Raw genomic sequence first — 27,805 nt, forward strand, 5'->3', positions numbered from 1 at the left:
TAATTTGTTATTCATTTATTTTTTATTTCGATATTTATTTCAATTGTAATTTTAGTTTCAATTTCAATTTTAAATTCAATTTTAATTTCAATTTTAGTTTCAATTTCAATTTTAAATTCAATTTTAATTTCAATTTTAGTTTCAATTTCAATTTTAAATTTAATTTTAATTTCAATTTTAGTTTTAATTTCAATTTTAAATTCAATTTCAATTTTAATTTCAATTTCAATTTTAATTTCAATTTTAATATAAAAAATAAAAAAAATAAATGAAATAACATAAATAAAATGAATAAAATTAAATAAAAATTTATTTCAATCTTAAATATTTCTGTAAATTATATAAATTATTATTTTATTATTTATATTTATTTATTTTTTTAAATTTTTTATCTACTTTCGTTTTTTCTAAAATCATTTTTCTCTAAACATGTTTTTTTTGTCACCAGCAAAAAAAAATATAAATTTTCTTTCAAATTAATAAATAAACAAGAAAAAAAAACGATTCAACTTCCTTGGTTCGAAAACAGAGAAAGAGAGAGAGAAAAAGAGAAAAAAAAGGAAAGGAAAAAAGTTGTATATTCAGATTTGTTTTTAAAAAATAAATTAACAAAAAAAAAAAACTTATCAACCCTCAAAAAAAGAAAAATGACAGTTTTCACAACTTTACACAAACAAAAAATTTTTTTTTCATTTTTCAATTTTTTTTATTATAAAAAAGAATTTGCTTTGAAAAATGAAAAAAAAGAATTTTTTTTTTAATTTTTCAAAGTAAAAAAAAGCAAATTCTTTTTTTTACTTGTAGAAAAATTAGAAAATTTTCCCAAATAAATAAAAAAAAGAGAGAAATAATTTTACACTTTTTTTTAGAGAGAGAGAGAGAGAGAGAAAAGGAAAAAATACAATTTCTCATCTAGAAATTTTCTCTTCGAAATTGAGAAACAAAAAAAAAAGTTTCCTTTTTCAGAAGAGACAAAATTTGGGGAATATTTTTTTTTTGTTTGTTAAAGGAAGAATAATTCTATCAAGTGTGTGTACAATAGAGAAAAAAAAACATAATTAACGTTCATATAGATAAAAATTCTATCCTAAAAAATTTTTAACGCTATGAAACAATTCTCGATTATGGAAAAGAGAGAGAGAAAGAGAGGAAAAGAGAAAAAGAGAAAGAAAACTTTTCCATCGCGTGAAAATAAAGAATTTTTTTTTAAAAAAAGACAGAAAAGTTTTTTATTTAATGAAAGAAAAAGGAAAATAGAATAGAAAAAATGTATAAAGATGAAGGAGGGAAAAATATGTTAAAGAAGAGGCAGTGAGAGATAGAGAGAGAAAGAAAGAGGGAATTTATATAAAATTTTTCGAGAAATGTTTCATAACGTAAAGGGACTTATTTAAAAATACGCGATCGACTTAGGTGTACTAGTTGTTGTACATAACCAAAATATTTTGTTTCCACATTTGTAAAACTGTGAGTGTTTTCGTGAGTGTCTGAGTGTGTATTTTTATTTATTGTTTTTATTTAGTTTACTGCTTTTAATGATTGACAACGTTTTTATTTTCTTTTCTTTCGTCGTCTCAATTCAATAATTACCTTTCCCTCTTTTAAGGTGCAGTCAATCGATTATTATTATTATTATTTGTTTATCTTGTCAGTGTCCCTTAATGCCCTTTTCGAAGGTGGTTCTTCGATCTGAAAATTAAAACACAAAAATAAATAATCACAATTCGAAAAATTTTAATTTTTCAATAAAAATAAACATCAATAACAACAGGATTAATTTAATTAATTTAATTAATTTAATTAAATTACAAAATAAATAAATAACCATAAAAAAAGAAATAAATAATCATAAAAATAGAAATTAGTAATTCAATTATTTTGAAAAATAATCAAATTTCTTTAAAGAATTCAATTATTTGCAAAAATAATAAAATTTCTTTAAAGAATTCTATTATTTTGAAAAATAATAAAATTTCTTATAAAGAATTCAATTATTTTGAAAAATAATAAAATTTCTTCAAAACAATTCAATTATTTTCAAAAATAATAAAATTTCTTTAAAGAATTCAATTATTTTCAAAAATAGTAAAATTTCTATAAAGAATTCAATTATTTTCAAAAATAGTAAAATTTCTATAAAGAATTCAATTATTTTCAAAAATAATAAAATTTCTATAAAGAATTCAATTATTTTCAACAATTTTGATAAAAAATTCTTCGAAACAATTCAATTATTCTCATAAATATAATAAAATTCTTTGGAAGAATTCAATTATTTTTATAAATAGGAAAATTCCACGGAGGAATTTAATTATTTACAAAAATACAATTTTAATTAAATTTCACGAAAGAATTCAATTACTTTTTTTTTTTAATAATTAACAAAATTTTTAGAAAAAATTCAATTACTTCCTAAAAATTTTATAAATTTGAAACAATTCAATTTTTTTTTAAATATTTCAAAAAAATTCAATTATTTTCTAAAATTTTTATTAATTTCTTCGAAAGAATTCAATTATTTTCAAAATATTTTAATTATATTCCTTGAATGAATTAAATTATGTATTTTGAAAATTGTATTAAAATTCTTTAAAGAATTCAAATATTTACAAAAAATTTTAATAAAATTCTTTGGAAGTATTCAATTATATTTAAAAAAATCTTGTAAAAATCCTCTGAGAAAATTCAATTATATTTTAAAATAATTGAATTTTTCACAGGAGTTCAATTAGCTATTTAAAAAACTTTCAATAAAATTTGATTCAAGAATTCAATTATTTTCATAAATAATAAAATTTTCGCTGTAATTCAATTTTAATCTAACTCCAGGGAAAATTTAATTATTTCTAAATTCATCGTAAGAATTCAATATTATATCAATAAATAGTTAAATTTTTCACAGGAATTTAATTATTTTAAATACAATTTTAATAAAATTCTTCTCCAAAAATTCACTAAATTAAAAAAATTTTTTTTTAAAATTTTTTTTGCAAAAATTTAATTATTTGCAGAAATAATAAATTTTTGCGCTGGGATTCAATTATTTAAAAAAATTTCAATAAAATTCTATTCAAGAATCCAATTATTTTAAACAATTTTCTTAGAGATTTTATAAATAATTACATTTTTTTTTTAAAGAATTTCATTAAAGTTCGTAAAAATAATGTAATTTTTATTGAAAATTTTGAAAATAATTGAAATTTACAAAGAATTTTATTAAAAACTTTTGAGAACAATTAAATTTGTACAGAAAAATTTTTATTGCAATTTTTAAAAATAATTGAACCTGTTAGAGAACTTTTATTAAAATTTTCTTGAATATAATTGAATTTTTTCCTAGAAATATATACGAATTTCTCCGAAGAATTTTACGATTTATGTAAATAATTAATTTGAAATGTTTTAATTTAAAAAAAGGAAATTGAAAATAAATAAATAGAATATTAATTATTTATTACCTCTTCCTCTAAACCTGGCAGTTGAATTCTAGTTTCTGAGGCTTCAGCCGGCTGTAAAAATAATGAAAGAAATTATTAAAAATTTGCTAATTATTTGAAAATAGAACAATAACAACAACGAAACAATTGCTAATGGTAAATGAAAATTCAAATTTCTAGTATCATAATAAATCGTGATTCATTTAATTATTACCTGCGCGTCGATACATTCCATTTCTCCAATATGCAGCTTGAAACGATATTTAAAAAAAATTTCTAATTTCCTTCGTTTTGAATTTTGCAAAGATGCAAAAATTATTTTTAAAAAAATTTAATATTGTTTTAAAACATTGAATTTATTGAAATAAGTTTAAAATAAAATTGCGTTTAAATTTATTTTCAACTGAATTGAAAATGAAATTGAATTTAAATAATTTGAATAAATAAATAAAATAATTTAGAATTTAATTCAGTTTTAAATAACTTGACAAGTAAAATAAATATTTTTCTTCATTTTGTTTTAAAAAAAAAATTGCAATTCGAGTTAAACTAATTAATTTAATTTGAAATTTATATTTTTTTGTAAAAATAAAAAAAGGGAAAAAGTGTATTTTCTTACCCTTGCGTCAGTTTCATTTGGTCCAATGCCAACTTCCTTTTGTCCCTTCTTTCTACGCTGTGGTCGTTCATTAAACGAGTGTGTATTTAATTTACCCTTTGGACTGGACATATTGATTTGCATTTCAGCTGGCAAATAATTTTTCGAGTTTGCCAAAAGTTCATCGGCCCGTTTAAAGTACATCGTTGGAATTCTCAATTCGCTCGGGAATTCCTTTAAATCGAAGTTCGTCGTCTTTGAGAATATCACGTTCATCGCCAAGTCGCAGACCGCCCACAATTTCTGTAAAACATCATTTTTTCACAATTTTCAAAACTATTCCCCGTATTTTTCAAATCTATTTATGTATTTTTGTATTTTTTAATCAATTTCTGTATTTTTCAAATTAATTTTGCATTTTGAATCTATTTTTGTACTTTTTAAACAATTTCCGTATTTTTCATTCAATTTTTGTATTTTTAAATCAATGTCTGTATTTTTCAGTCAATTTTTGTTTTTTGAATCTATTTTTGTATTTTTCAATCTATTTTTGAATCAATTTCTGTATTTTTCAGTCAATTTTTATATTTTGAATCTATTTTTGTATTTTTTAATCAATTTCTGTATTTTTTTAGTCAATTTTTGTATTTTAAATCAATTTTCGAATCAATTTCTGTATAATTTGAATCAATTTCTGTATTTTTCAGTCAATTTTTGTATTTTTAAATCAATTTCTGTATTTTTCAGTCAATTTTTGTATTTTTAAATCAATTTCTGTATTTTTCAGTCAATTTTTGTATTTTTAAATCAATTTCTGTATTTTTCAGTCAATTTTTGTTTTTTGAATCTATTTCTGTATTTTTCAGTCAATTTTTGTATTTTTAAATCAATTTCTGTATTTTTCAGTCAATTTTTGTTTTTTGAATCTATTTTTGTATTTTTCAATCTATTTTTGAATAAAATTCTGTATTTTTCAATCAATTTTTGTATTTTTGAATCAATTTCTGTATTTTTCAAATTATTCTTCTATTTTTGAATCAATTTTTGTATATTTTGAATCTATTTTTGTATTTTTTAATCAATTTCTGTATTTTTAAGTCAATTTTTATATTTTGAATCTATTTTTGTATTTTTGAATCAATTTCTGTATTTTTTAGTCAATTTTTGTATCTTTAAATCAATTTCTGTATTTTTCAGTCAATTTTTGTTTTTTGAATCTATTTTTGTATTTTTCAATCTATTTTTGAATCAATTTCTGTATTTTTCAGTCAATTTTTATATTTTGAATCTATTTTTGTATTTTTGAATCAATTTCTGTATTTTTTAGTCAATTTTTGTATTTTAAATCAATTTTCGAATCAATTTCTGTATAATTTGAATCAATTTCTGTATTTTTCAGTCAATTTTTGTATTTTTAAATCAATTTCTGTATTTTTCAGTCAATTTTTGTTTTTTGAATCTATTTTTGTATTTTTCAATCTATTTTTGAATAAAATTCTGTATTTTTCAATCAATTTTTGTATTTTTGAATCAATTTCTGTATTTTTAAATTATTCTTCTATTTTTGAATCAATTTTTGTATATTTTAAATCTATTTTTGTATTTTTGAATCAATTTCTGTATTTTTTCAGTCAATTTTTGTATTTTGAATCTATTTTTGTATTTTTCAATCTTTTTTTGAATAAATTTCTGTATTTTTCAATCAATTTTTGTATTTTTGAATAAATTTCTGTATTTTTTAATCAATTTTTCTATTATTGAATCAATTTCTCTATTTTTTAGTCAATTTCTGTAATTTGAATCCATTTTTCAGTCAATTTTTTATTTTGAATCTATTTTTGTATTTTTCAAATCTATTTTTCAATAAATTTATGTATTTTTCAATCAATTTTTGTATTTTTGAATCAATTTCTGTATTTTCCAAATTATTTTTCTATTTTTTATTTTTGAATCTATTTTTGTATTTTTGAATTATTTTCTGTATTTTTTAGTCAATTTTTGTATTTAGAATCAATTTTTGAATCAATTTCTGTATTTTGAATATATTTTTGTTTTTTTTTGAATAAATTTCTGTATTTTTCAATCAATTTTTGTATTTTTGAATAAATATCTATATTTTTCAATCAGATCAGATTGTATTTTTGAATAAAATTCTGTATTTTTCAATTAATTTTTGTATTTTTGAATTAATTTCTGTGTTTTTCAGTCAAGTTTTGTATTTTTCAATCTATTTTTGTATTTTTGAATCAATTTCTATTTTTTTAGTCGATTTTTGTATTTTGTATCAATTTTTGTATTTTGAATCAATTTCTGTATTTTTCAGTCAATTTTTGTATTTTGAATCTATTTTTGTATTTTTGTATCAATTTCTGTATGCTTTAGCCAATTTTTGTATTTTGTATCAATTTTTGAATCAATTTTTGTATTTTTTAATCTATTTTTGAATCAATTTCTGTATTTTTTAGTCAATTTTTGTATTTTGAATCTATTTTTGAATCAATTTTTGTATTTTTGCCTTTAAAATTCATTTTAATTCTAATTTTGAAATTAGTCGAGAAAATTAATCTTAATTTCAAAATACGTTTTAATAGTAAAAAATGTAACATTTATATAATAAAATAATAAATAGAAGAAAGAAAAATAGAAAACAAACAGAAAAATTATAAAAATTGGGAAAGAAAAAAAATATATAAATAACAAAACATAAAAAAGAAAAATAGAAAAAAATAATGAATGTGAATAGAAAAATATAAGAAAAGAAAAAAAAAGATGAGAAACGTTGAAAATCTCTTACAATATTGACGATATCGTCGTCGGGTCTCATTGCGTCCTTGTGACTCTTCATTCTCTCGACGAGATTCTTGTAAAATCCGTAACAATAATATTCATTGCGTGTGATGAGTGGCTCGAGAATAAACCAAAGACATGACTGAATGGTTTTTAATTGTTGAACATCCGTGTGATTCGTGAATTCCGGATCGTGAGCTAGTACCGGCACTGCGAACACTAGCATGTAATCCGGCAAAATATGTGGCAGTTGACCTGTCAAAAAAATACGTTTTTCGAATTTTAAACTTAATCAATTAAATCGATTTTAAAAGAAAAAAAATTAAAACTGAATTTTTCTACTACTTAAAAAAAATTATCGTTTCCTTTTAAAATCAAAAGAAACAAAAAGTAAACAATAGAGAAATTTTGTTTATTTATTTATAACTTTATTTTATTTATAATTAAAAATATATAACTTTATAACTTTTGAAAAGAGAGAAAAAAAAGAGAACATTTTGTTAAATATAGAAAAAACTTGAAGTTAGAAAAATTAAAAAATATATTTACATTCTAATATAAATTTTTGTTTTTAATACAGAAAAATGACTCACCCATCGCTCGCTCGACAGTTCCCAGTGAAAGAGTTTTCACGTAATCTCTTCGTTTTGTAATGTCGGTGTGCATGTAGGATTTTAAGACGCACTTCAATCGTTTGTCTTGTTCTTTACCGGCGAGAGCGTAATATCCCATGAAATCGAGAGGCAAACATTTATTCGGAATTCCTCTTCCCAGACCCTTGTGCAATTTGTTACCAAAAGCTTCTCTCACTTGCGGGACGTCGTCCTATTTTTTTTCGGAAACAAAAAAAAAAAGGACAATAACGATTAATTTTAGTAGCAAAACGAAAAGGAAAATATTTTATTTAATTATTTTAGAGCAAAATGAAAAGAAACAAATACAGAAAATTACAGAGAAAAATTAAAATACACGGACAAAAAAACTATATAGAAAAAAAGGAATAATACAAAAAAATTGAGAGAAATAGAGAAAAATACAAGAAAACTAGAAAAAATTTTTCTAATAATTTAAATTTTCATAAGATTTTAAAAAAAAAATTAAATTATTTACAAAAATTTTAATAAAATCCTTAGCAAGAATTTATTGTTTTTATAAAAAATAAAATTTTTCATAGGATTTTCAATTATTTTTAATACAATTTTTAATTAATTCCTCGAAAATTGTAATTATTTTAAAAAAATTTTTGTAAAAATTCAATTACATTTCACAAAAAATGAAATTCTTCGCTAAAATTCAAATATTTTCAAAATCTGATATTCTAATCAAATTTTTCAAAAGAATTCAATTATTTAAAAAAAATGTAATAAAATTGTAAGAGTTCATTGTAAGAATTCAATTATTTTCATAAATAATAAAATTCTTCACAGGATTTCAATTATTTAAAATCTTTTGTTAATCAATTTTTTTTTGAGAATTCAATTATATGAAATTAAAATTGAATAATAGAATTATTCAATAAATTATTTATTTTTGTATTTAAATAATTAAATTCTCGTAGAATTTTTTAATTTTCATTTCAATTCTGTTAAAATTAGTTGATTTTTTAATATCCTTGGAAAGAATTCAATTATAAAAGTATTAAAATTCTTTGCTGAAATTTAATTATTTTCAGGAATTTTAATAAAACTTTTTGCAGAATTCAATTCATTTCATAAATAACAATATTCATCACAAGAAATTTTATTATTTTTAAAAGCAATAAAATTCTTCACCGAGATTCAATTATTTTAAATACAATTTTAATAAAAATCTTCTCGAAAATTCACTTATTTTTTTAAAATTTGCAAAAATTCAATTATTTTCAGAAATAATAAATTTTTTCGCAGGGATTCAATTATTATTTAAAAAATTTTTAATAAAATTCTTTTCAATAATTGAATTCTTTCGAGAAAATGTAATTAAAATTCTATTGAAAATAATTGAATTCTTGCAAACGATTTTATTAGAATTTTTTTTAAATAATTGAATTCCTGTGAAAAATTCTAATATTTTTGTAAATAATTGAATTCTTCCAAATAATTAAAAAAAAAACATTGTTTTAAATAATTGAACTTTTCGAGGAATTTAAATTAAATTTTTTAGAATAATTACATTTTTCGACCAATTTCTGTTAAATTATATTAAAAATAATTGAATTCCTTCGAAAAATTTTATTATTTATGAAAATAATTAAATTAAAGCGATGAATTTTATAAAATATGTTTAAATCATTGATTTTTTTTTCATAAAAATGAATGTCAAATATTTTTTAAATGTGAAGAATTTCATTATCTTAATAATATTTGAATTTTTGCTTAAAATCTGTTATAAACAATTTTGAAAATAATTCAATTGAATTCTTTCCAATAAATTTTATTGAAAATAATTCAATTTAATTCTTTCCAGTAAATTTTATTGAAAATAAATTATTTGAATTCTTTCCAGTAAATTTTATTGAAAATAATTGAATTCCAGTGAAAAATTTTATTATTTCTTTAAATAATTGAACTTTTTTGAAGAATTTTTTAAACAATTGAATTTCGGTTATTTATTTTACTATATTTGTTAAGATAATTGAAATCTTGATAAAAATTTTAAAAAAAGTTTTTTTTGAAAATAATTGAATTTCTGGGATGAATTTTAATATTTATCAAGATAATTGAATTCTTTCGAAGAAGTGGGATAACATTTTTAAAATAATATTAAAATGTTAGTGAAAAGTATGAAAAAATCAAATTTTCAAAGATTTTAATTTGAAACATTTTCAAAATTCGATTATTACTAAAAATTTACGCAATAACGCTTTTAATTTTTAAATCCATTTTTATTGGAAAATTCTACGAGAATTCAATTATTTAAATACAAAAAACAATAATTGAAAAATAATTGAATCTTTCTTAAAATTGAATTCTTATGAAGAATTTTATTCTAAAATTTTTAAATAATTGAATTCTTTTAACGAATTAACAAAATTTTTAAGAATAATTACACTTCTCGAGGAATTTGATTAAAATTGTAATAAAAACAATTAAAGAAATTGTAGAAAAAAATACAATAAGGGACACAAAATACAGAAAAGAAAAAAAAATACAGTAAACTAGAAGAAATACAAAAAGGGACAAAAATACTTAAAAAGTAGAAAAATATAAAAAGAGACAAAAATATAGAAAAGTAAAAAAATACAGAAAAGGGACAAAAAATACAGAAAAGGGACAAAAAATACAGAAAAGGGACAAAAAATACAGAAAAGTAAAGAAAATACAGAAAGGGACAAAAAATACAGAAAAGTAGAAAAAAATACAAAAGGAGACAAATAATACAGAGAAGTAGAAAAAGGACAGAAAGGGACAAAAATACAAAAAAGGGACAAACAATACAGAAAAGTAGAAAAAATACAAAAAGGGACAAAAAATACAGAAAAGAAAAAAAATTCAGAAAGAGACTTTAAAAAATATAGAAAAGTAGAAAAAATACAGAAAGGGACTCACCACCATGAGTTGAGAGAGATTATAAAATTGTTCAGCGGTGAATTGATCGCCGACGCCTTTTTGTTCGCAAATTTTCAACATTGAACAGCCAGCCTGAAGACGCAGCCAACTCATTTCGGCTTTGCTCAATCGTCCCTGCTGCAGAAGATCGCCTTTATTCACGATAAATGCATTCAGCATTCTAAAAGTCTTTTGCGCCGACAGAACGTCCGTCTTCAGTCCCAAGAGCCAGCGCGCCATGCATTTCAGTCCCTCTAATCGGCAGCGTGTCTCCTCTGGCAATTGTTCCTCCCGACACCAGTCGCCGTCTATCGAGTCCGTTGTCGGCTCGTTCACGTCCTTCACCAACAACTCCTTCACGATCTTTTGTGGGAAAAGAACATTTTTACATTTTCTTTTCAATTTATTTATTTATTTATTTATTTATTTATTAATAAAAAACGACACATTCGATCAACATTATTTATTTATAAACGGACAATGTTTTAATTAATTAAAAAATATAAATAAAAGAAAAGAAAAGAGAAATTTAGACAAAAGTCGTAAATTCAAAATGCGGAAGTAAAAAAGGAAAATTGTAAAAAAAACGACTCACCTTTCTTGAGACTAAACTCTTAATTTGAGCTTGATATTTCTCCGGCAAATTGTAAGCGATATGACCGAGTGTGACTATCGATGTGCGATAAAATTCTGAATTTGGTGTTAATGTATTTTTAATTCTCTCAATAATTTCGGGGAATATTGTGTCGTGAATATTTGGCATGTTCACAAATAGACAACGAATCGCTTGCTTCGCTTGTTTTGGCGTTCCAGTTTCGGAGAAATTCTTGCAAATTGGCGCCATTAGATTCATTATTTCGGGCGCAACATCGCACAATGGTCGATATTTACCGAGGAATGTGAAAATTGAAAGTACAAGTGGCGCGACCATTTCGTCCTCAAGATCCAAAAATTGCACCAATTGCATTAAAATATCATTGTGCATAAAATGTGGGCCAAAAGCGAATGACAGCATCTGCAAAAAGAGAATTAGAAAAATTATTTTTTTCCCCCCTTTCTTTATATTTTTACTTTCTCTCAATTTCAATGAATTATTTTTAAATTTTATACTTATTAATTAGTATTTACAAAAAAAAAAATTACCACTAATAATCTGAGGCCTTTCTCTCCAGCATTGTTTGGATTCAGTCCAATGTCCTCAATTACATTTCCGCCTTTTAAACAATCCAGGACGTATTGAATTAAAACCTGTCGAAATTTGAGGGAAAAAAATGAATAAAGTACAGAAAAACAAACAAAAATTTATGAAGAAAAACAAAAATTTATGAAGAAAAACAAAAATTTACAGAAAGTTAAAAGAAAATAGAAGAAAAATACAGAAAAGTAGAAAAAATATAGAAAAGGACAAAAATACAAAAATGTAAAAAAATAAAAAAAAAGGGGGCAAAAATACAGGAAAGTAAGAAAAAATACAAAAAAGGACAAAAAATAGAGAAAAGTAGAAAAATACGAAAAGGGACAAAAATACAGAAAAGTAGAAAAATACGAAAAGGGACAAAAATACAGAAAAGTAGAAAAATATGAAAAGGGACAAAAATACAGAAAAGTAGAAAAATATGAAAAGGGACAAAAATACAGAAAAGTAGAAAAATACGAAAAGGGACAAAAATACAGAAAAGTAGAAAAAATATAGAAAGGGACAAAAATACAAAAATGTAAAAAAATAAAAAAAAAGGTGCAAAAATACAGGAAAGTAAGAAAAAATACAAAAAGGGACAAAAAATAGAGAAAAGTAGAAAAATACGAAAAGGGACAAAAATACAGAAAAGTAGAAAAATATGAAAAGGGACAAAAATACAGAAAAGTAGAAAAATACGAAAAGGGACAAAAATACAGAAAAGTAGAAAAAATATAGAAAGGGACAAAAATACAAAAATGTAAAAAAATAAAAAAAAAGGTGCAAAAATACAGGAAAGTAAGAAAAAATACAAAAAGGGACAAAAAATAGAGAAAAGTAGAAAAATACGAAAAGGGACAAAAATACAGAAAAGTAGAAAAATACGAAAAGGGACAAAAATACAGAAAAGTAGAAAAATATGAAAAGGGACAAAAATACAGAAAAGTAGAAAAATACGAAAAGGGACAAAAATACAAAAATGTAAAAAAATAAAAAAAAGGTGCAAAAATACAGGAAAGTAAGAAAAAATACAAAAAGGGACAAAAAATAGAGAAAAGTAGAAAAATACGAAAAGGGACAAAAATACAGAAAAGTAGAAAAAATATAGAAAGGGACAAAAATACAAAAATGTAAAAAAATACAAAAAGGGACAAAAATACAGAAAAGTAGAAAAAATATAGAAAAAAATACTGACCCTAATTGCTTCCTCGTCGATCATCACCGAACTGACCCTCTCGAGAAGCATTTTAATTGTATTATAATACAAATTTGTCATGACCGGCTGTCCCAATTTCTTGAGGACAGCGCTCGTTGTCTCGGCGCACTCCTTACACGAGACATTCGGCTGAACAATTGTCTCGAGTCCCTGCAATAAGTGCCCGTCCTTCTTCATGTGTGCGCTAAATTTTTGCAAAAACTCCTGCACCTTCATTGGATCCGGCAGAAAGCGGGAAATCTGCAGAATTTTATTTGTCAACTCCGTTGATGCGTCCGGCTTCTTTATTATTTCAATCCACTCGACCACTGATCTTCTCACACTGTCCAAAAGAAATATCAAAAATTAAAAATATACGCAACATAAATTCAGATAAATAAAAAAAAATATCCAAGGAATATTAAAATCAGAATAAATGAAAGAAAAAAATACCCAACGAAAATTACAATCAGAATAAATGAAAGAAACAAATTTACAACGAAAATTACAATCAGAATAAATGAAAGAAAAAAATACTCAACGAAAATTACAATCAGTATAAACAAAAACAAACTTTGCACTCGATAAATAATTTTAAAAAAGTTGCAAAAAGTGGCTTTCAAACTAAAAAAAAAAAAGTAGTAAAAAAATAGTTATCGAAAAATTAAACTCAACGACCAAAAAACTCATTTTAAACACTTCACAAAACTGACAAAAATTCTATTCTATTTTTTATTTTCCCGACTTTTTTTCCTAATTTTCATCAAAAATATTCACTTGTTTCTTATCCTACTGCTTTAAATTGAATTCCTGCAAAGAATTTTATTATTCATCAAAAAATTTCAATATTTAGAAAAATAATTCAATTCTTGCCAAGAATTTTTAAATAATTCATTTTTTTTTTTTTTTTTTTTTTTTTTTTTCTTTTGACTAATTTTATGCAAATTCTAATTTAAATAATTCAATTCCTGAGAAATTTTTATTATTCATGAAAAGAATTGAATTTTTACGAAGATTTTTACAAACAATTTTTTAAATAATTGAATTCTGTTTGGAAATTTTATGAAAATAGTAGATATTTAAAATCATTGAATTGCGAAAAGTTTTTAAAAATAATTAAATTTTACAAAGAATTCTATTAAAATTTTTAAGAATAATTAAATGTCTGTGTGGCATTTTATTAAATTTTTTTTGAAAATAATATTGAATTTCAAAAAATCATTTTATTATTTATGAAAATAATTGAATTCTTGCGAAAGATTTTATTGGAATTTTTAAAAATAATTGAATTTCCAAGAAGAAATTTATTACTTTGAAAAATAATTGAATTCTTGTCATGAATATTGTTATTTATGACAATAATTGAATTTTGCAAACAATTTTCTTTAAAACATTCAAAATAATTGAATTTTCGGGAATAATTTTGTTATTTATCTTTAATAATTGAATTCTTTCGAAGAATTATTTATGTAAAAATAATTGAATTCTTTAGAAACAGTTCATTTAAAATAATATTGAAAATTATTGAATTGAAGGAACTTTTTGAAAATAATTGAAATTTTGCCAAGGATTTTATTAAAATTTTTGAAAATAATTTAATTTTGAAGAATTTTAATAAACTTTTTCAGAATAATTGCATTTCTCGAGAAATCCACTTAAAATTGTATTTAAAAAAATAGAAATTTAGGGATAAATTTTAATAGTTATGAAAATAATTGGATTCTTGCGAACGATTTTATTAGAATTTTTAAAAATAATTGAATTTTCAAGAAGAAATTTATTACTTTGGAAAATAATTGAATTCTTGCGATGAATATTGTTATTTATGAAAATAATTGAATTTTGCAAAGAATTTTATTAAAATCCTTCAAAATAATTGAATTTTCGGGAATAATTTTGCTATTATAATTGAATTCTTTTGAAGAATTATTTATGTAAATAATTGAATTCTTGGGAAGTATTTTATTAAAATCCAAAAGAATAATTGAATTATTTCAAAAAAAATTTAATTTAAATTGTATTTAAAATAATTGATTTCTTTTGAACAATTTTATTAAAATATTTAAAAATAATTGAATTCCTGTGAAAAATTCTAATATTTTTCTAAATAATTGATGTTTTTGAGGAATTGAAATTAAATTTTTAAGATTAATTACACTTTTCGAGCAATTCCTGTAAAATTGTTTTAAAAAAAATTAAAATCCTGCAATGAATTTTATCGTTTACGATAATAATTGAATAGTGGTAAAGAATTTTTATTATAATTTTCATGAATAATTGAATTCAATCGAAAAATTTTATTATTTTCAAAAATACTGAATTTTTGCAACGAAATTTTTTTATTAAAAAAAATAATTCAATTTCTGAGAGAAATTGTATTATTTACAAAAATAATTTAATTCTTGCAACAATTTTTAAAAAAAATTTTAAAAATAATTCAATTCTTGCAAAAAATTTGTTAACAATCTTATTAAATAAAATTTTTTTCAAAAATTTTTATGAAAATTGTGTTTTTAAATAATACCGTGGATATTAAAAATCATTAAATTTTTAAAAGTTTTTAAAAATAATTAAATTTTACAAAGAATTTAATTAAAATTTTTGACAATAATTGAATATTCTTGCGAACAATTTTATTAGAATTTTTTAAAATAATTTTATTCTTCATAAGAATTTTATAAACATTGTTTTAAATATTTAATTTTTTCGAAATATCATAAATATAATGAAAAATTTATTTTAAATAATGGAATTCTTGTGGAAAACTTTATTTTTGGAAATAATTGAATTTTTTTATTAATTTATTTAAAATAGTATTTAAAAACAATTGAAATTCTTCTATGAGTTTTATTATGTATGAAAAAAATTTAATTATTCTTTTGCGAATTTTTTTGAAAATGCCAGATATTGAAAATCATTGAATTTGGAATATTTGTTGAAAATAATTGAATCGTTTTAAAGAATTTGAGACTTTAATTTTTGAGAAGTTTTTTTATTTCTAGTATTAGCGAATTTAAAGTGGTCAAAATTAAAAAAAAAACAGAAATAGTAGCTTTTAGTGGTTGTAATCTAAAAAAAAGTATCCAAATAGTAGTAAATAGTAGGTTTTACTAGATGAGTGCGGAGCCTGTAAAAAAATGAGTTGGGAATTAAAGAACTTACGCCAATTGATGTTTCTGAAGTTCGACGAAAGCCTTGGAAGCGTGATCGTCAATTGTTCCAAGCAGATGATAAAGTTTCTTCATTCTCTCCTCAGGCGGAAGTGTGTAAGGCACTAAGCAAATGTTCAGTAACCTTTCGACCAGCAATCGATCCTCCATTCCCGGCATATAGTAGCCGTGCAGAATTTTGTCCTTGATCCATGTGACCGCCTTTTTCGTCGCCTGTGGCACGTCGGCGTCGTCCAAGTGTTTCTTGTAGATATTCGCCAGGCCCGACATCGCCTCTTTTCTTATTTTGAACTGGAGGCGCAAAATAAAAATGCACGTCAGAAAAAAATACAGAAAAGGACAAAAAAAATACGAAAAAGTAGAAAAAATACAGAAAGGGACAAAAAAATACGAAAAAGTAGAAAAAATACAGAAAGGGACAAAAAAATACGCAAAAGTAGAAAAAATACAGAAAGGGCCAAAAAAATACGGAAAAGTAGAAAAAATACAGAAAGGGCCAAAAAAATACGGAAAAGTAGAAAAAATACAGAAAGGAACAAAAATACAAAAATGTAAAAAAAATACTATTACCTTTATTTACAAATTTCTTCAAAAATAAAATTATTCGAAAATATCAAACATTTTGAAATTCAATAATTGATGAAAATATTGTTGTAAAACATGAAAAAATAGATAATTCCGAGTCTTCGACTCGGAGTGATCTATTTTTTCATGTTTTTATATAATATAATTATTAAAGATGACCAATTGATAAAATTATTATTTTATATTATAAAAATATTGTTAGCATTACTTCTTCAAAATTATTTTCATAATTTAAATTCAAATTATTAGTTCATATTTTCTAATTATAGAAAATTATTATTTTCTACAATTTTTAACTAAAATTCTTCTTTAAATCAATTACTTTTAATAATTTTTGAAAAAGTTCTTTGACAATTTTCGAATCTATTTGTTCACAATTCAATTTTACGTGATATTTAAATCAATTTTTATTAGACAATTCTACTAGAATTCATTTATTTAAATACTAAAAAAAAAAAAAAAAGAAAAATTTATTGAATACTTGCATGTTTCTTAAAATTGAATTATCATAATGAATTATATCAATAAATTTTTAATTAAAGAATTTATTATGAAAATTTGCATATCTGAATTTTTCATATTTTTAACTTACAATTAAATTCTTTTGACGAATTTTAAATAAAATTTTAACATTTTTCAAGGAATTTGATTCAAATTGTATTAAAAATAATTGAAATTCTGCAATAAGTTTTTATTGTTCACGAAAATAATTGAAACCCTATAAAAATTTGTAAATAATTGAATTCCTGTGAAATTTTTATTATTTTATGAGAATAATTCAATGCTTTCGTAGAATTTTATAAAAAATTTTCAATGAGATTCATCATTTATGAAAATAATTGAATTTTGTAAAAATTCCTGAATTTCGGAAAAAAATTTAATGCCAAATTTTAAAAATATTTATGAAAATTTTATTTTAATTAATTGAATTCCTGTCGAATTTTAATTTTTTTTTTTTGAAAAATAATTGAATTTTATCAAAATTTTTGTTTAATAATTAAATTCTTTTAGAAAAATTTAATTAAAATTTAGTAGAATAAATCATTGAATTAAGAAAATTTTTTTTGAAATAATTGAAATTTTACCTTGAATTTTATGAAATTTTTTGAAAATAATTGAATTCTTGTGATGAATACTGTTATTTATGAAAATAATTGAAATTTTTCCTTGAATTTTATTAAAATTTTTGAAACTAATTGAATTCTTATGATGAATATCATAATTTATAAAAATAATTGAATAATAATTTACAATGATTTTTATCAAAATTCTTGAATATAATTGAATTTCGGCGATGAATTTAACGCGAAATTTTTAAAAATTTGATTTTTTTTTGAAAAAATTTATGAAAATTTTATTTTAAATAATTGAATTTCTGTGGAATTTTCATTTTCATTTTTGAAAAATAATTAAATGTTCGTGTAGAATTTTATCAAAATTTTTGTTAAATAATTAAATTCTTTTGGAAAAATTTAATTAAAATAGTAAAATATTGAAAATCGTTGAATACTTTAATTAAGAATATATTTTTAAAAATAATTGAAATTTTACCTTGAATTTTATTGAAATTTTTGAAAATAATTGAATTCTTGTGATGAATTTTATTATTCATGAAAATAATTGAAATTTTTCCTTCAATTTTATTAAAATTTTTGAAAATAATTGAATTTTACAAATGAATTTTATAAAAATTCCTGAATATAATTCAATTTGGGAAAAGAATTTAGTGCTAAATTTTAAAACATTTGATATTTTTGAAAATTTTATTTCTAATAATTGAATTCCTGTGGAATTTTTGTTTTTTTTTAAATAATTGAATGTTCGTGTAGAATTTTATCAAAATTTTTGTTAAATAATTCAATTCTTTTGGAAAAATTTAATAAAAATAGAATATTTAAAATCGTTGAATTAAGAAAATTTTTTGAAAATAATTGACATTTTACCTTGAATTTTATTAAAATTTTTGAAAATAATTGAATTCTATTAATTTTGAAAGTAATTGAATTCTTATGATGAATATCGTAATTTATGAAAATAATTGAATTATGATGAATATCGTAATTTCTAAAAATAATTGAATTTTACAATGAATTTTATCAAAATTTGTATTTAATAATTGTATTTTATAAAAAAATGTCATTAAAATAGTAGAATATTGAAAATCATTAAATTAAGAAATTTTTTTGAAAACAATTCAAATTTTGCATAGAATTTAAAAAAAATTTTTTTAAATAATTGAATTTTATTAATTTTGAAAATAATTGAATTCTTGTGATGAATACTGTTATTTATGGAAATAATTGAAATTTTGCATTTAATTTTATTGAAATTTTTGAAAATAATTGAATTTTATTAATTTTGATTGAAAATAATTGAATTCTTATGATAAATATCGTAATTTATGAAAATAATTGAATTTTACAATGAATTGTATAAAAATTGAATTGAATTTAGGGGAAGAATTTAATGACAAATTTAAAAAAATTTTATTTTTTATAAAAAATACAGAAAGGGATAAAAATACAAAAAAGTAGAAAAATACAAAAAAGTAGAAAAAATACAAAAAGGGTAAAAAAATACAGAAAAGTAGAAAAAATTACAGAAAGGGACAAAAAATACAGAAAAGTAGAAAAAATACAGAAAGGGACAAAAATACAAAAAAGGGACAAACAATACAGAAAAGTAGAAAAAATACAGAAAGGGACAAAAAAATACAGAAAAGTGGAAAGAATACAAAAAAGATTAAAAGCAAAAATACCTTCTTATCGAGAGTGCGCTCCTTGACGAATTCAAGTAAATCCTCACTGTCGGAAACGACCTCAAAGTCACGCTTGGCAGTGGTGACAATTGCCATGACAACTTCGTAGCGCACATTCTCATCAGCGTCGTGCTGTCGCAATTTCAATGTATTGGTGATGTCTTTCCTTAGCTCAGGATGATTCAAGAGAAAATGCATTGAATATTGAACGCACTTTATGCGAATCGACACGCTAATATCATTGAATCTGCCGAGAAATGCGCGCCACAATTGGGCATGCTGAATGGCCAATTGTGAGCCCTTCTCCGAGAACATTCGCGCCAACAGTGCAACGGCGCCCAATCTCTCATTTTCCGATGCCGATTTCAATTTACACTCCAATTGCGGCAAAACCGAGAGCAATACACTCGGACATATGTGATTTAATTCGTAAATTAAATCGTAAACCTTCTTTGCAATCTGTAGATTCTTCTCTTCTTTGCCCAGAATTAGAACGTGATTGAAGAACTGAAAAAAGAGAACGACGAATTCTTTTATTCATTCAATTATATTAAACCTATTATTTTATTAATTTAAATTATCAAACTTATTTTTTTTTAATTAAGTTGCACTTCAGTATTTATATTTCTTTAGAATTATTTATAATCTGATTTTCCCCTTTAACTTATTTCTAAATTCAATTATTCAATTATTACGAATTAGTTTTGAAAATTCAATTTTTTTTCAAATAATTTCCAACAAAAGTTTTTCCGCGAGAATTCAATTATTCAAATACAAAAATTCAATTATATTTCGATGTAATCGTAACTCTTCTAAAATTCAATAGTTTTCTTATTCAATTATCTAAATTATTCAATTAGTTCGAATTAATTTCGAAAATTCAATTATTTTCGAAAATTCAATTGTTTTCTAAAATTCAATTATTTTCTAAACAACAACTTTTATTTTCCAGACAATTTTTAACTGAATTTCTTCTCTAAATAAATTATTAATAAAAATTTTCCAAATGCTCGCAGAAAATTCAATAATCTATCATTTTAACTGTAATTCTTTCAAAATTCAATTATTTTCTAGAATTTCGAACAAAATTTCTTCTTTATATAAATTATCTTTAATAATTTTCTTAATGTTCTTGGAGAATACAATTATTTTCCAGAAAATTTCTAACTGAATTTCTTCTCTAAATAAATTATTTTTGAGGAATTATTTTAAGAATTTTAATTAAAAAATTATTTTTAATAATTTTTCTAATATTCTTCGAGAATTCAATTATTTTCTAGAAAAATTCTAATTGAATCTCTTCTCTAAATAAATTATTTTTAAGGAATTTTTTTAACAAATTTTAATTTATAAAAAGCAAAATATAATGATTTCGCGAAAATTTAAATGACAAGTCTAAATAGATTTTATTAAAAATTTTAATTTACTCTTTTTAAAGATAATTTTTCAAAAATATTCGTAGTCATTTATAAAGAAATTTGGAAATAATTGAATTCTTCCGAAGAATTTTATTATTTCTGAAAAGAATTGAATTCTTGACAAGAATTTTATTAAAATATTTGAAATTAATAAAATTATTTTCAATTATCATTTTTTTCTGAAGAATTTAATTATTTTCAAAAATGATACTAAATTTCTTTTAAAATAATTCAATTATTTTCAAAAATATTAATAAAATCATTTATAAGCATTCAAATATTTATGAAAATAAAAAAAAATCCTTTCCGAGAATTCAATTATTTAGGAAAATAATTGAATTCTTATATAGAATTTAATTAATATTTTTGATTATAGTTGAATTCTTTCGAAAAATTGTATTGAAAAAAAAATTGAATCCTTTTTGTGAAACTTTATTAAAATTGCATAATTGTATTGAAAATAATTGAATTCCTACAAATTTTTACTATTTAAAACAATAATTGAATTGTTTCAAAAAATTTAATAAAATTTTAAAAAAGTAGTTGAATTTTTTCGAAAAATTCTATTAACAATTAAATAAATGTAATTGAATCTATTCGTGAAATTTTAAATTGTATAATTTGAAAATAATTGAATTCTTCCGAAGAATTTTATTATTAATGAAAATAATTGAATTCCTTTGAAGAATTTTATTATTTATAAAAATAATTGAATTCATCGAAAAATTTTATTCAAACATTTAAAAAAGTCTTAGAAGAATTTTTTTATAGGCAATTTTTTAAAAAGAAGTCGAAAAACGTTGAAAATGTCGCAGTTTTTGAAAATAGCCGAGAAAGAAGTCGAAAAAGTAGCAACTTTTGAAAATAAGTCGAAAAAAGTCCTTTTTTTTAAATAGTTGAGAAAAAAAGTCGACAAAAGAGGAAAATTTTGAAAATAAGTCAAAAAAGTCACAGTTTTTAAAAATAGTCGAAAAAGTGGGAAACTTTGAAAATAAGTCGAAAAAAGTAACAGTTTTTTAAAAAAAAGTCGAAAAAGTGGCAAATTTGAAAATAAGTAAAAAAAAGTCTCAGTTTTTGAAAATAGTCACGAAAAAAATCGAAAAAGTGTCAATTTTTGAAAATAAGTTGAAAAAATGTCAAATTTTGAAAATAAGTCGTAAAAAATTAGTTTTTGAAGAAAGTTGAGAAATAGAGTTGAAAAAAGTGTCAAATTTTGAAAATAAGTCGAAAAAAGTCAGAGTTTTTGAAAATAGTCGAAAAAGTAGCAAATTTTGAAAATAAATCGAAAAAAGTCTCAGTTTTTTGAAAATAGTCGAAAAAAAGTCGGAAATGTCAATATCCAAGACCTGTAAATTAATTAAATTACAATTTAAAAAAATGAAATAAATTACCGCTTGAATATAAGGTTCGAGAGTATCGCTGCATTTGACGACAAGTTCCTTAGCGAGGAGATAAGCATTCTTCCTCTGGGTCTTATTCGGCTCGACGATATTCAATAAAATAATATCGAGCAATTCATTGCTGACAATATCGGATTCTGTGATCAGTGGACACAGAACGTCCAACATGAAACTTTTCACCTTTCCCGAGTGCTCGTCACTGAAAGAAAAGAAAAATTTCCCCTTTTTTTAATAAATTTCATTCAATTTTTTCTTCCTTTTCTATTTTTAGAGCTAAAGAAAATTCTATTTAAAGAAGGAAAAATTCTGTTTTTTTTTTTATTTTTGCTTTTAAGAGAAAATTGAATAAAACTCACTTGACGATTTTGAACATGAGGGAAAATAAGGCGCAAAATATTTCCTGACAATCCTCAAGTTCGAAGCACATATTGAAGGACTTGACGTAGGCCAAATTTTCCAGAAGATAAAAATATCGTTTAAATGCCGGATCCTTTGGATCCTTCAAGCCAGCCAGCTGCTTGATGAGGAACAGAAATATTGTCTTCACCTGCAATAAAAATTAAGAGAGAAAAAAACAGAATTAAATTTAATTCCTTTTTCAATTATTTTTAAAAAATTCTTTATTAATTGAATAAAACTAAATGTAAAAAATTACCTGATCAGCATCTTTGTATGGAGCTTCGGGCGCGTAAACTCGGAGAACATCAGCAATGCAGCAGGCAATTAAAAGTTGAACATCTTTACTTGGATGCATCAGGAAATGTTCCTCTGCCAAATGAAGTGCCAATGGGATGTATTGTTGATACATTCCTTCATCCTGGCCCATTGCTTGCAATGTGTGCGCCAAAGTCTGAAGAGAAACGAGAAAAAAAAACATTGAAGAAAGGAAAAAGAAAAAATTTAAAGAAGGAAAAACGAAAGAATTTAAAGAAAGAAAAACATTACAGAAAGAAAAAACAACAAAGAAAAAAGAAGAAAATTAAAGAAAAAGGAAAAACATTAAAGAAAAAGAAAAAAACTAAAGAAAGAATGTAAAGAAAGAAAAAAGAAAATATTTTAAGAAAGAAAAACGAAAGAATGTGAAGAAAAAGGAAAAACATTAAAGAAAGAAAAAAGATAGAAAAAAGAAAAAAAACAAAAAAGTTTTAAAAAATAACCAGAAAATAGATAAAAAATAAATTACTATAAAGAAAAGAAAAGAAAAAGAAAAAATAGAGAAATATAGAATTAAAAAGTAACATTAAAAAAAAATGCAAAACTTAAAAAAAAAGTGTAAAAAGAATTCTTTTTCAAAACAATAAAACAATTACGACTATAAAGTTAGGAAGGAGAAAATTTTTTTTAGATCATTGTTTAAAAACTTTAGAAAAAAAATTGAGAGAGAAAAGAGGAATTAAAAAAATAGATAAAAAATTTTAAAAATAGAGAAATATTGAATTTGGAAAATATAATTATGTAAAATAAAAAAAAAATAGAGAAATATTGAATTTGAAAAATAAAATTATATTGAAAAATAAAAAAACGAGAGACAATTGAGAAATAAGGAAAATATAATTATTATTGAAAAATAAAAAAATCGAGAAATATTGAATATGAAAAATATAATTATATTGAAAAATAAAAAAAAATAGAGAAATATAGAAATTGGAAAATAAAATTATATTGAAAAATAAAAAAAAACGAGAGACAATTGAGAAATAAGAAAAATATATATAATTATATTCAAAAATAAAAAATAGAGAAACATATAAATTAAAAATATATCTAATTACGTTGAAAAGTAAAAAAAAAAATATATTGGTAATTAAAATGAAAAATGAATGAACCTTGAGTCGTCGAATTAATTCATCAGGACCTAAATCTTCAGTGACGGGCCTGCACCCCTGAGGGTAAACAATTTCAGTCATGGTGTCAGCTGTTAAATCGACACTGATTTAAAGAGTTTTTCCTACTATCTCGACGATCGTCTAGAATACCGTCCAAACTCTGCAAAAACAATGCAACAAACAAAATTTATTTTAAAAAAACCCAAAAATTTAAATGAAAAATAGAAAATTTAATTTTAAATTTATTTAAAAAAAACCCAAAAATTTAAATGAAAAATGAAAAAAAAACTCGAAAATATATGAGCAAAATTTACCGAAAAAAAATATTTAAATAAAAAAAACCATAAAAATATTGTAACTAATTTTACTAATGAAAAAGCTCGAAAATATTTTTCAGCAAATTTTACTACAAAAAAACAAACGAAAAAAAAAACTTATATTGTATAAGCTTCTGTAAACTGTACAATGGAGAAATAAATCAAATAAATAAAATAAATACTTAAAAAAACGAGAAAAAAACGAAAATATTTATATTCGAGTAAAATTTACTAATAAAAATTAATTCAAAAAAAAACTCGAAAATATTTGAGAAACTTTTACTAAAGAAAATGAAATAAAAAAAAATGGAAAATATTTAAGCAAAATTTACAACAAAAAAAGGGAAATAGAAAAATTAAAAAAAGGCTATTAAAATATTTGAGTAAAATTTACTAATAAAAATTAATTCAATAAAAAAAATTCGAAAATATTTGAGAAACATTTACTAAACAAAAAAGTGAAATAACAAAAAAAAATTGAAAATATTTCAGCAAAATTTACAACAAAAAAAGGGAAATAGATAAAATAAAAAAAGTATGTATTAAAATATTTGAGTAAAATTTACCAATAAAAATTAATTAAATGAAAAAAGACTCGAAAATATTTCAACAAAATTTGCTCTAAAAAAAAAAATTAAATAAAAAAACTTGAAAATATTCTTGGATATATTGACAAAAATGATAAAAATACTTTTTTTTATTTCTTTACTTCTTTATTTATTTATTTATTACTCATGTTGTAAATATTTGTATTTTTTTATTTACTTAACTTTTATTCAAAATTCCAAAAAAGTACAGAATTAATTATTAATGTTTATTCTTTTCAAAAAAGTTCAATAAAATTCTTCTCAAGAATACAAATATTTTTATATCAATTTTATAAATAGTAAAATTTCACGAAAGCATTCAATTACTTTTTTTTCAAATTTTTAACAAAATTTTTCGAATTAATTCAATTATTTTCCATGAAAATGTTAATAAAGTTTTCGAAACAATTCAATTATTTTTATAAATTCTAAAATATTCTTGTCAAGAATTCAATTTTTTTTTGTAAATAATAAAATTCTTCTGAGAAATTCAATTATTTTCAATACAATTTGAATTAAATTTATAGCAAAAAATTCAATTATATTCAAGATAATTTTAATTATTTTCTAAATTTTCAATTAAACTTTCTTTAAAATTTTTTTATTATTTTTACGAAATTTAATGAAATTTATCAAAAAAAAAATTAAATTTTTAATAAAATTGTTTAAAATAATTTAATTTTCGATTGAATAATTTTAATATAATTTAATAGGAAAATTGTTAATTACAATTAATAATAATAATAATAGTAAAATTATTAATTATTGATTACAATTATTAACAAAATCGATTATTATTCAAAAAATCAAATTCAAATAAATTCTTGGAAAGAATTTAATTAAAATTTTCAAAAATTTAAATAAAATTCTTCGTAAAAATTCAATTATTTTCAAATTTTTTGCAAGAATTGAATGATTTTAATACATTAATTTTTAAAGTTGAAAACATTTAAATAGAAAAATTAAAAATTATTAAAAATACAATAATTATAATGACAATAATAATAAAACAAAAAATACCTGAAAGAATAAAAAATTGATAACTAATTTTTATTTTATTTAGACTAATCATAATATTTATCAAGTAATTAATTTTCCATTTTTTTAAAATTGAATAACGAATTCTACGATTTTTTTTGTTTCACCAAAATATTTTAAGTAAAAATTTGAATTTTACTAAAACCGTAAATTTAACTAGTTTAACACAATTTTTTTTCTTGGAATTCTTTATTATAAGACCTTGGAAAAATAGATTTTAAATTTCACAAATGCATGAAAAAAATAGATCACAACACAACTGTTAATATTTCCACCTAATTTATATTTTTTTTCCCACTTTTTATTCTTTTTTATCAAAAAAAAACAAAAAAAAAAGCAAAGAAAAAAAAGAACAAACACAAATCCGACATATTTGCAGAAAGAATAATTGTGAAAACAATGACAAAAATTATCTCTAATTACTTACTATATAAAGGGGAAAAAAACGAAATTATTACAAACACATCAATAAAAGAGAATTAGCACCAAATTTACAAAAATAGGAGGGAAAAAATTGTCAAATTTGGAATTAAAATATTTTCTGTAAAAAGAAATGGTAAAAACAATTTTTTCCGGAACAAAAAAGACAAAACAATTTTTTACATACAATTTCAGTTTACGATTTAAAACGGAAATAAAACATTTCTTTTGCAATGAAAATCAAGAGATGGAGAATTTTCACTTTTTAATTACAAAAACTAGTTTCGATTATAACATTTTTATTATAATTATAAAGAAAAATGCCAGAGCATCGTATAGAGGTGAATTTTTTTAAGGTTATGTTGTTCGTACCCCGCACGCATTCAACAAGAAATGTAAACAAAATTTTCCCCTAAAATATCATTTAGAACAATAATGTTCACAATTTTCACACACACAGACAATTAAAAGCATTCTTAATTTCATATTTAATGTTTAAAAAATTTGGTGAAATAATATTTATTTACCTGGAGATATGCATAGACACCGCGCCAGGCCCGTGGCACTTCTCAAAATATCAATAAAGCAAATATATTCTCACGATTGGGATGCTCACGTCTGTATATATTCTCACTTTATTTCTTTCAAATTAAAGTCCCCTCTAAATAATAACTCCGTCAACTAATTAACACAAATTATAATTGATTCGCGTAACAAATTAATTCCCGGCTCACTGAAATCATATTTCGAAGAGTGAAAAAAAATGAGTGAAAAATGTGCTGAAAACCGTCTCTCAAGTTTCGGTTAAACCGTGTCAAAGGACGCGACAGCGCATTTTAGCAACGTGAAGCTTGCACTGAACCGTGAAAAAAAGAAGAGTGAGGGATTAAGTTTGATTCATAGGGTTGCAATTTTCATTCGAGTCAGCAGAGATGGGAAGGTTGAATCTAAGGCGCGCCCCACCACACGAAACGTTTTTTTTTTTCTTGTGGATACCACCTTTATTATTCTTTCTTTTTTTTCAAGCTGCGCGGGAAATTCAAACACAAAGGAGGAGAATTTCCCCTCCCCTCTTTCTTTTTCATTATTTTCCTCTTGCATTTCCCCCTCTTTGGTAATTTTCATCAAGACTTCCCCCTCTCCTTCTTTTATAACGAAAAAAAGAAGATCGAATTTCCAGTTCTCTTGTGGACTTACCTTTAAATTAACAAATCTAAAAGTGCGCGGGAAATTTAAAATTCAAAAATTCTTTTTTTATAAACAGAAAAAAATCAAAAAATTTTAATTATTTTTTGGACTTTTTTGTTTAAATTATTAAATTGAAGATAATTAATAAAAAATTATTAAAATAGTAAAAAAAATAGTAATTCAAGTAAAAAAAATTTTTTTCCAATTTTTATATTAATTGGACTTTTTTAATTTTGATCATTAATTGAAAACGAAAATAATTAGTAAAAAATTACAAAAAAAAATATTAATTATCTAAAAACTTTTTTTTTAATTTCAATATTTTTTTTTTTTGAATGGAAAAAAATGTAATGCTTCGAATTCATTAAATAATTTTT

General features: G+C 21.7%; 1 protein-coding gene across 1 annotated transcript; it reads right to left on the reverse strand.

The window, feature by feature from the left end:
- Positions 1–1,448: 1,448 nt before the first annotated feature.
- Positions 1,449–27,096, reverse strand: LOC122512497 (sister chromatid cohesion protein PDS5 homolog B). Its single transcript, XM_043628363.1, has 16 exons — positions 26,768–27,096; positions 23,879–24,038; positions 22,708–22,902; positions 22,409–22,599; positions 22,044–22,251; positions 19,235–19,741; positions 15,884–16,182; positions 12,722–13,064; positions 11,493–11,597; positions 10,945–11,364; positions 10,350–10,712; positions 7,416–7,647; positions 6,830–7,077; positions 4,057–4,338; positions 3,459–3,509; positions 1,449–1,689 (listed from the first exon to the last, which is right to left on the reverse strand). The coding sequence occupies exons 2-16, from the start codon at positions 23,957–23,959 to the stop codon at positions 1,633–1,635; spliced, it is 3,582 nt and encodes a 1,193-aa protein (XP_043484298.1). The 5' UTR covers positions 23,960–24,038; positions 26,768–27,096; the 3' UTR covers positions 1,449–1,632.
- Positions 27,097–27,805: the final 709 nt, after the last annotated feature.

This window comes from Leptopilina heterotoma, unplaced genomic scaffold (genome assembly GCF_015476425.1).
Source record: "Leptopilina heterotoma isolate Lh14 unplaced genomic scaffold, ASM1547642v1 Lhet_123, whole genome shotgun sequence".
Taxonomy (NCBI): Eukaryota; Metazoa; Arthropoda; class Insecta; order Hymenoptera; family Figitidae; genus Leptopilina; species Leptopilina heterotoma.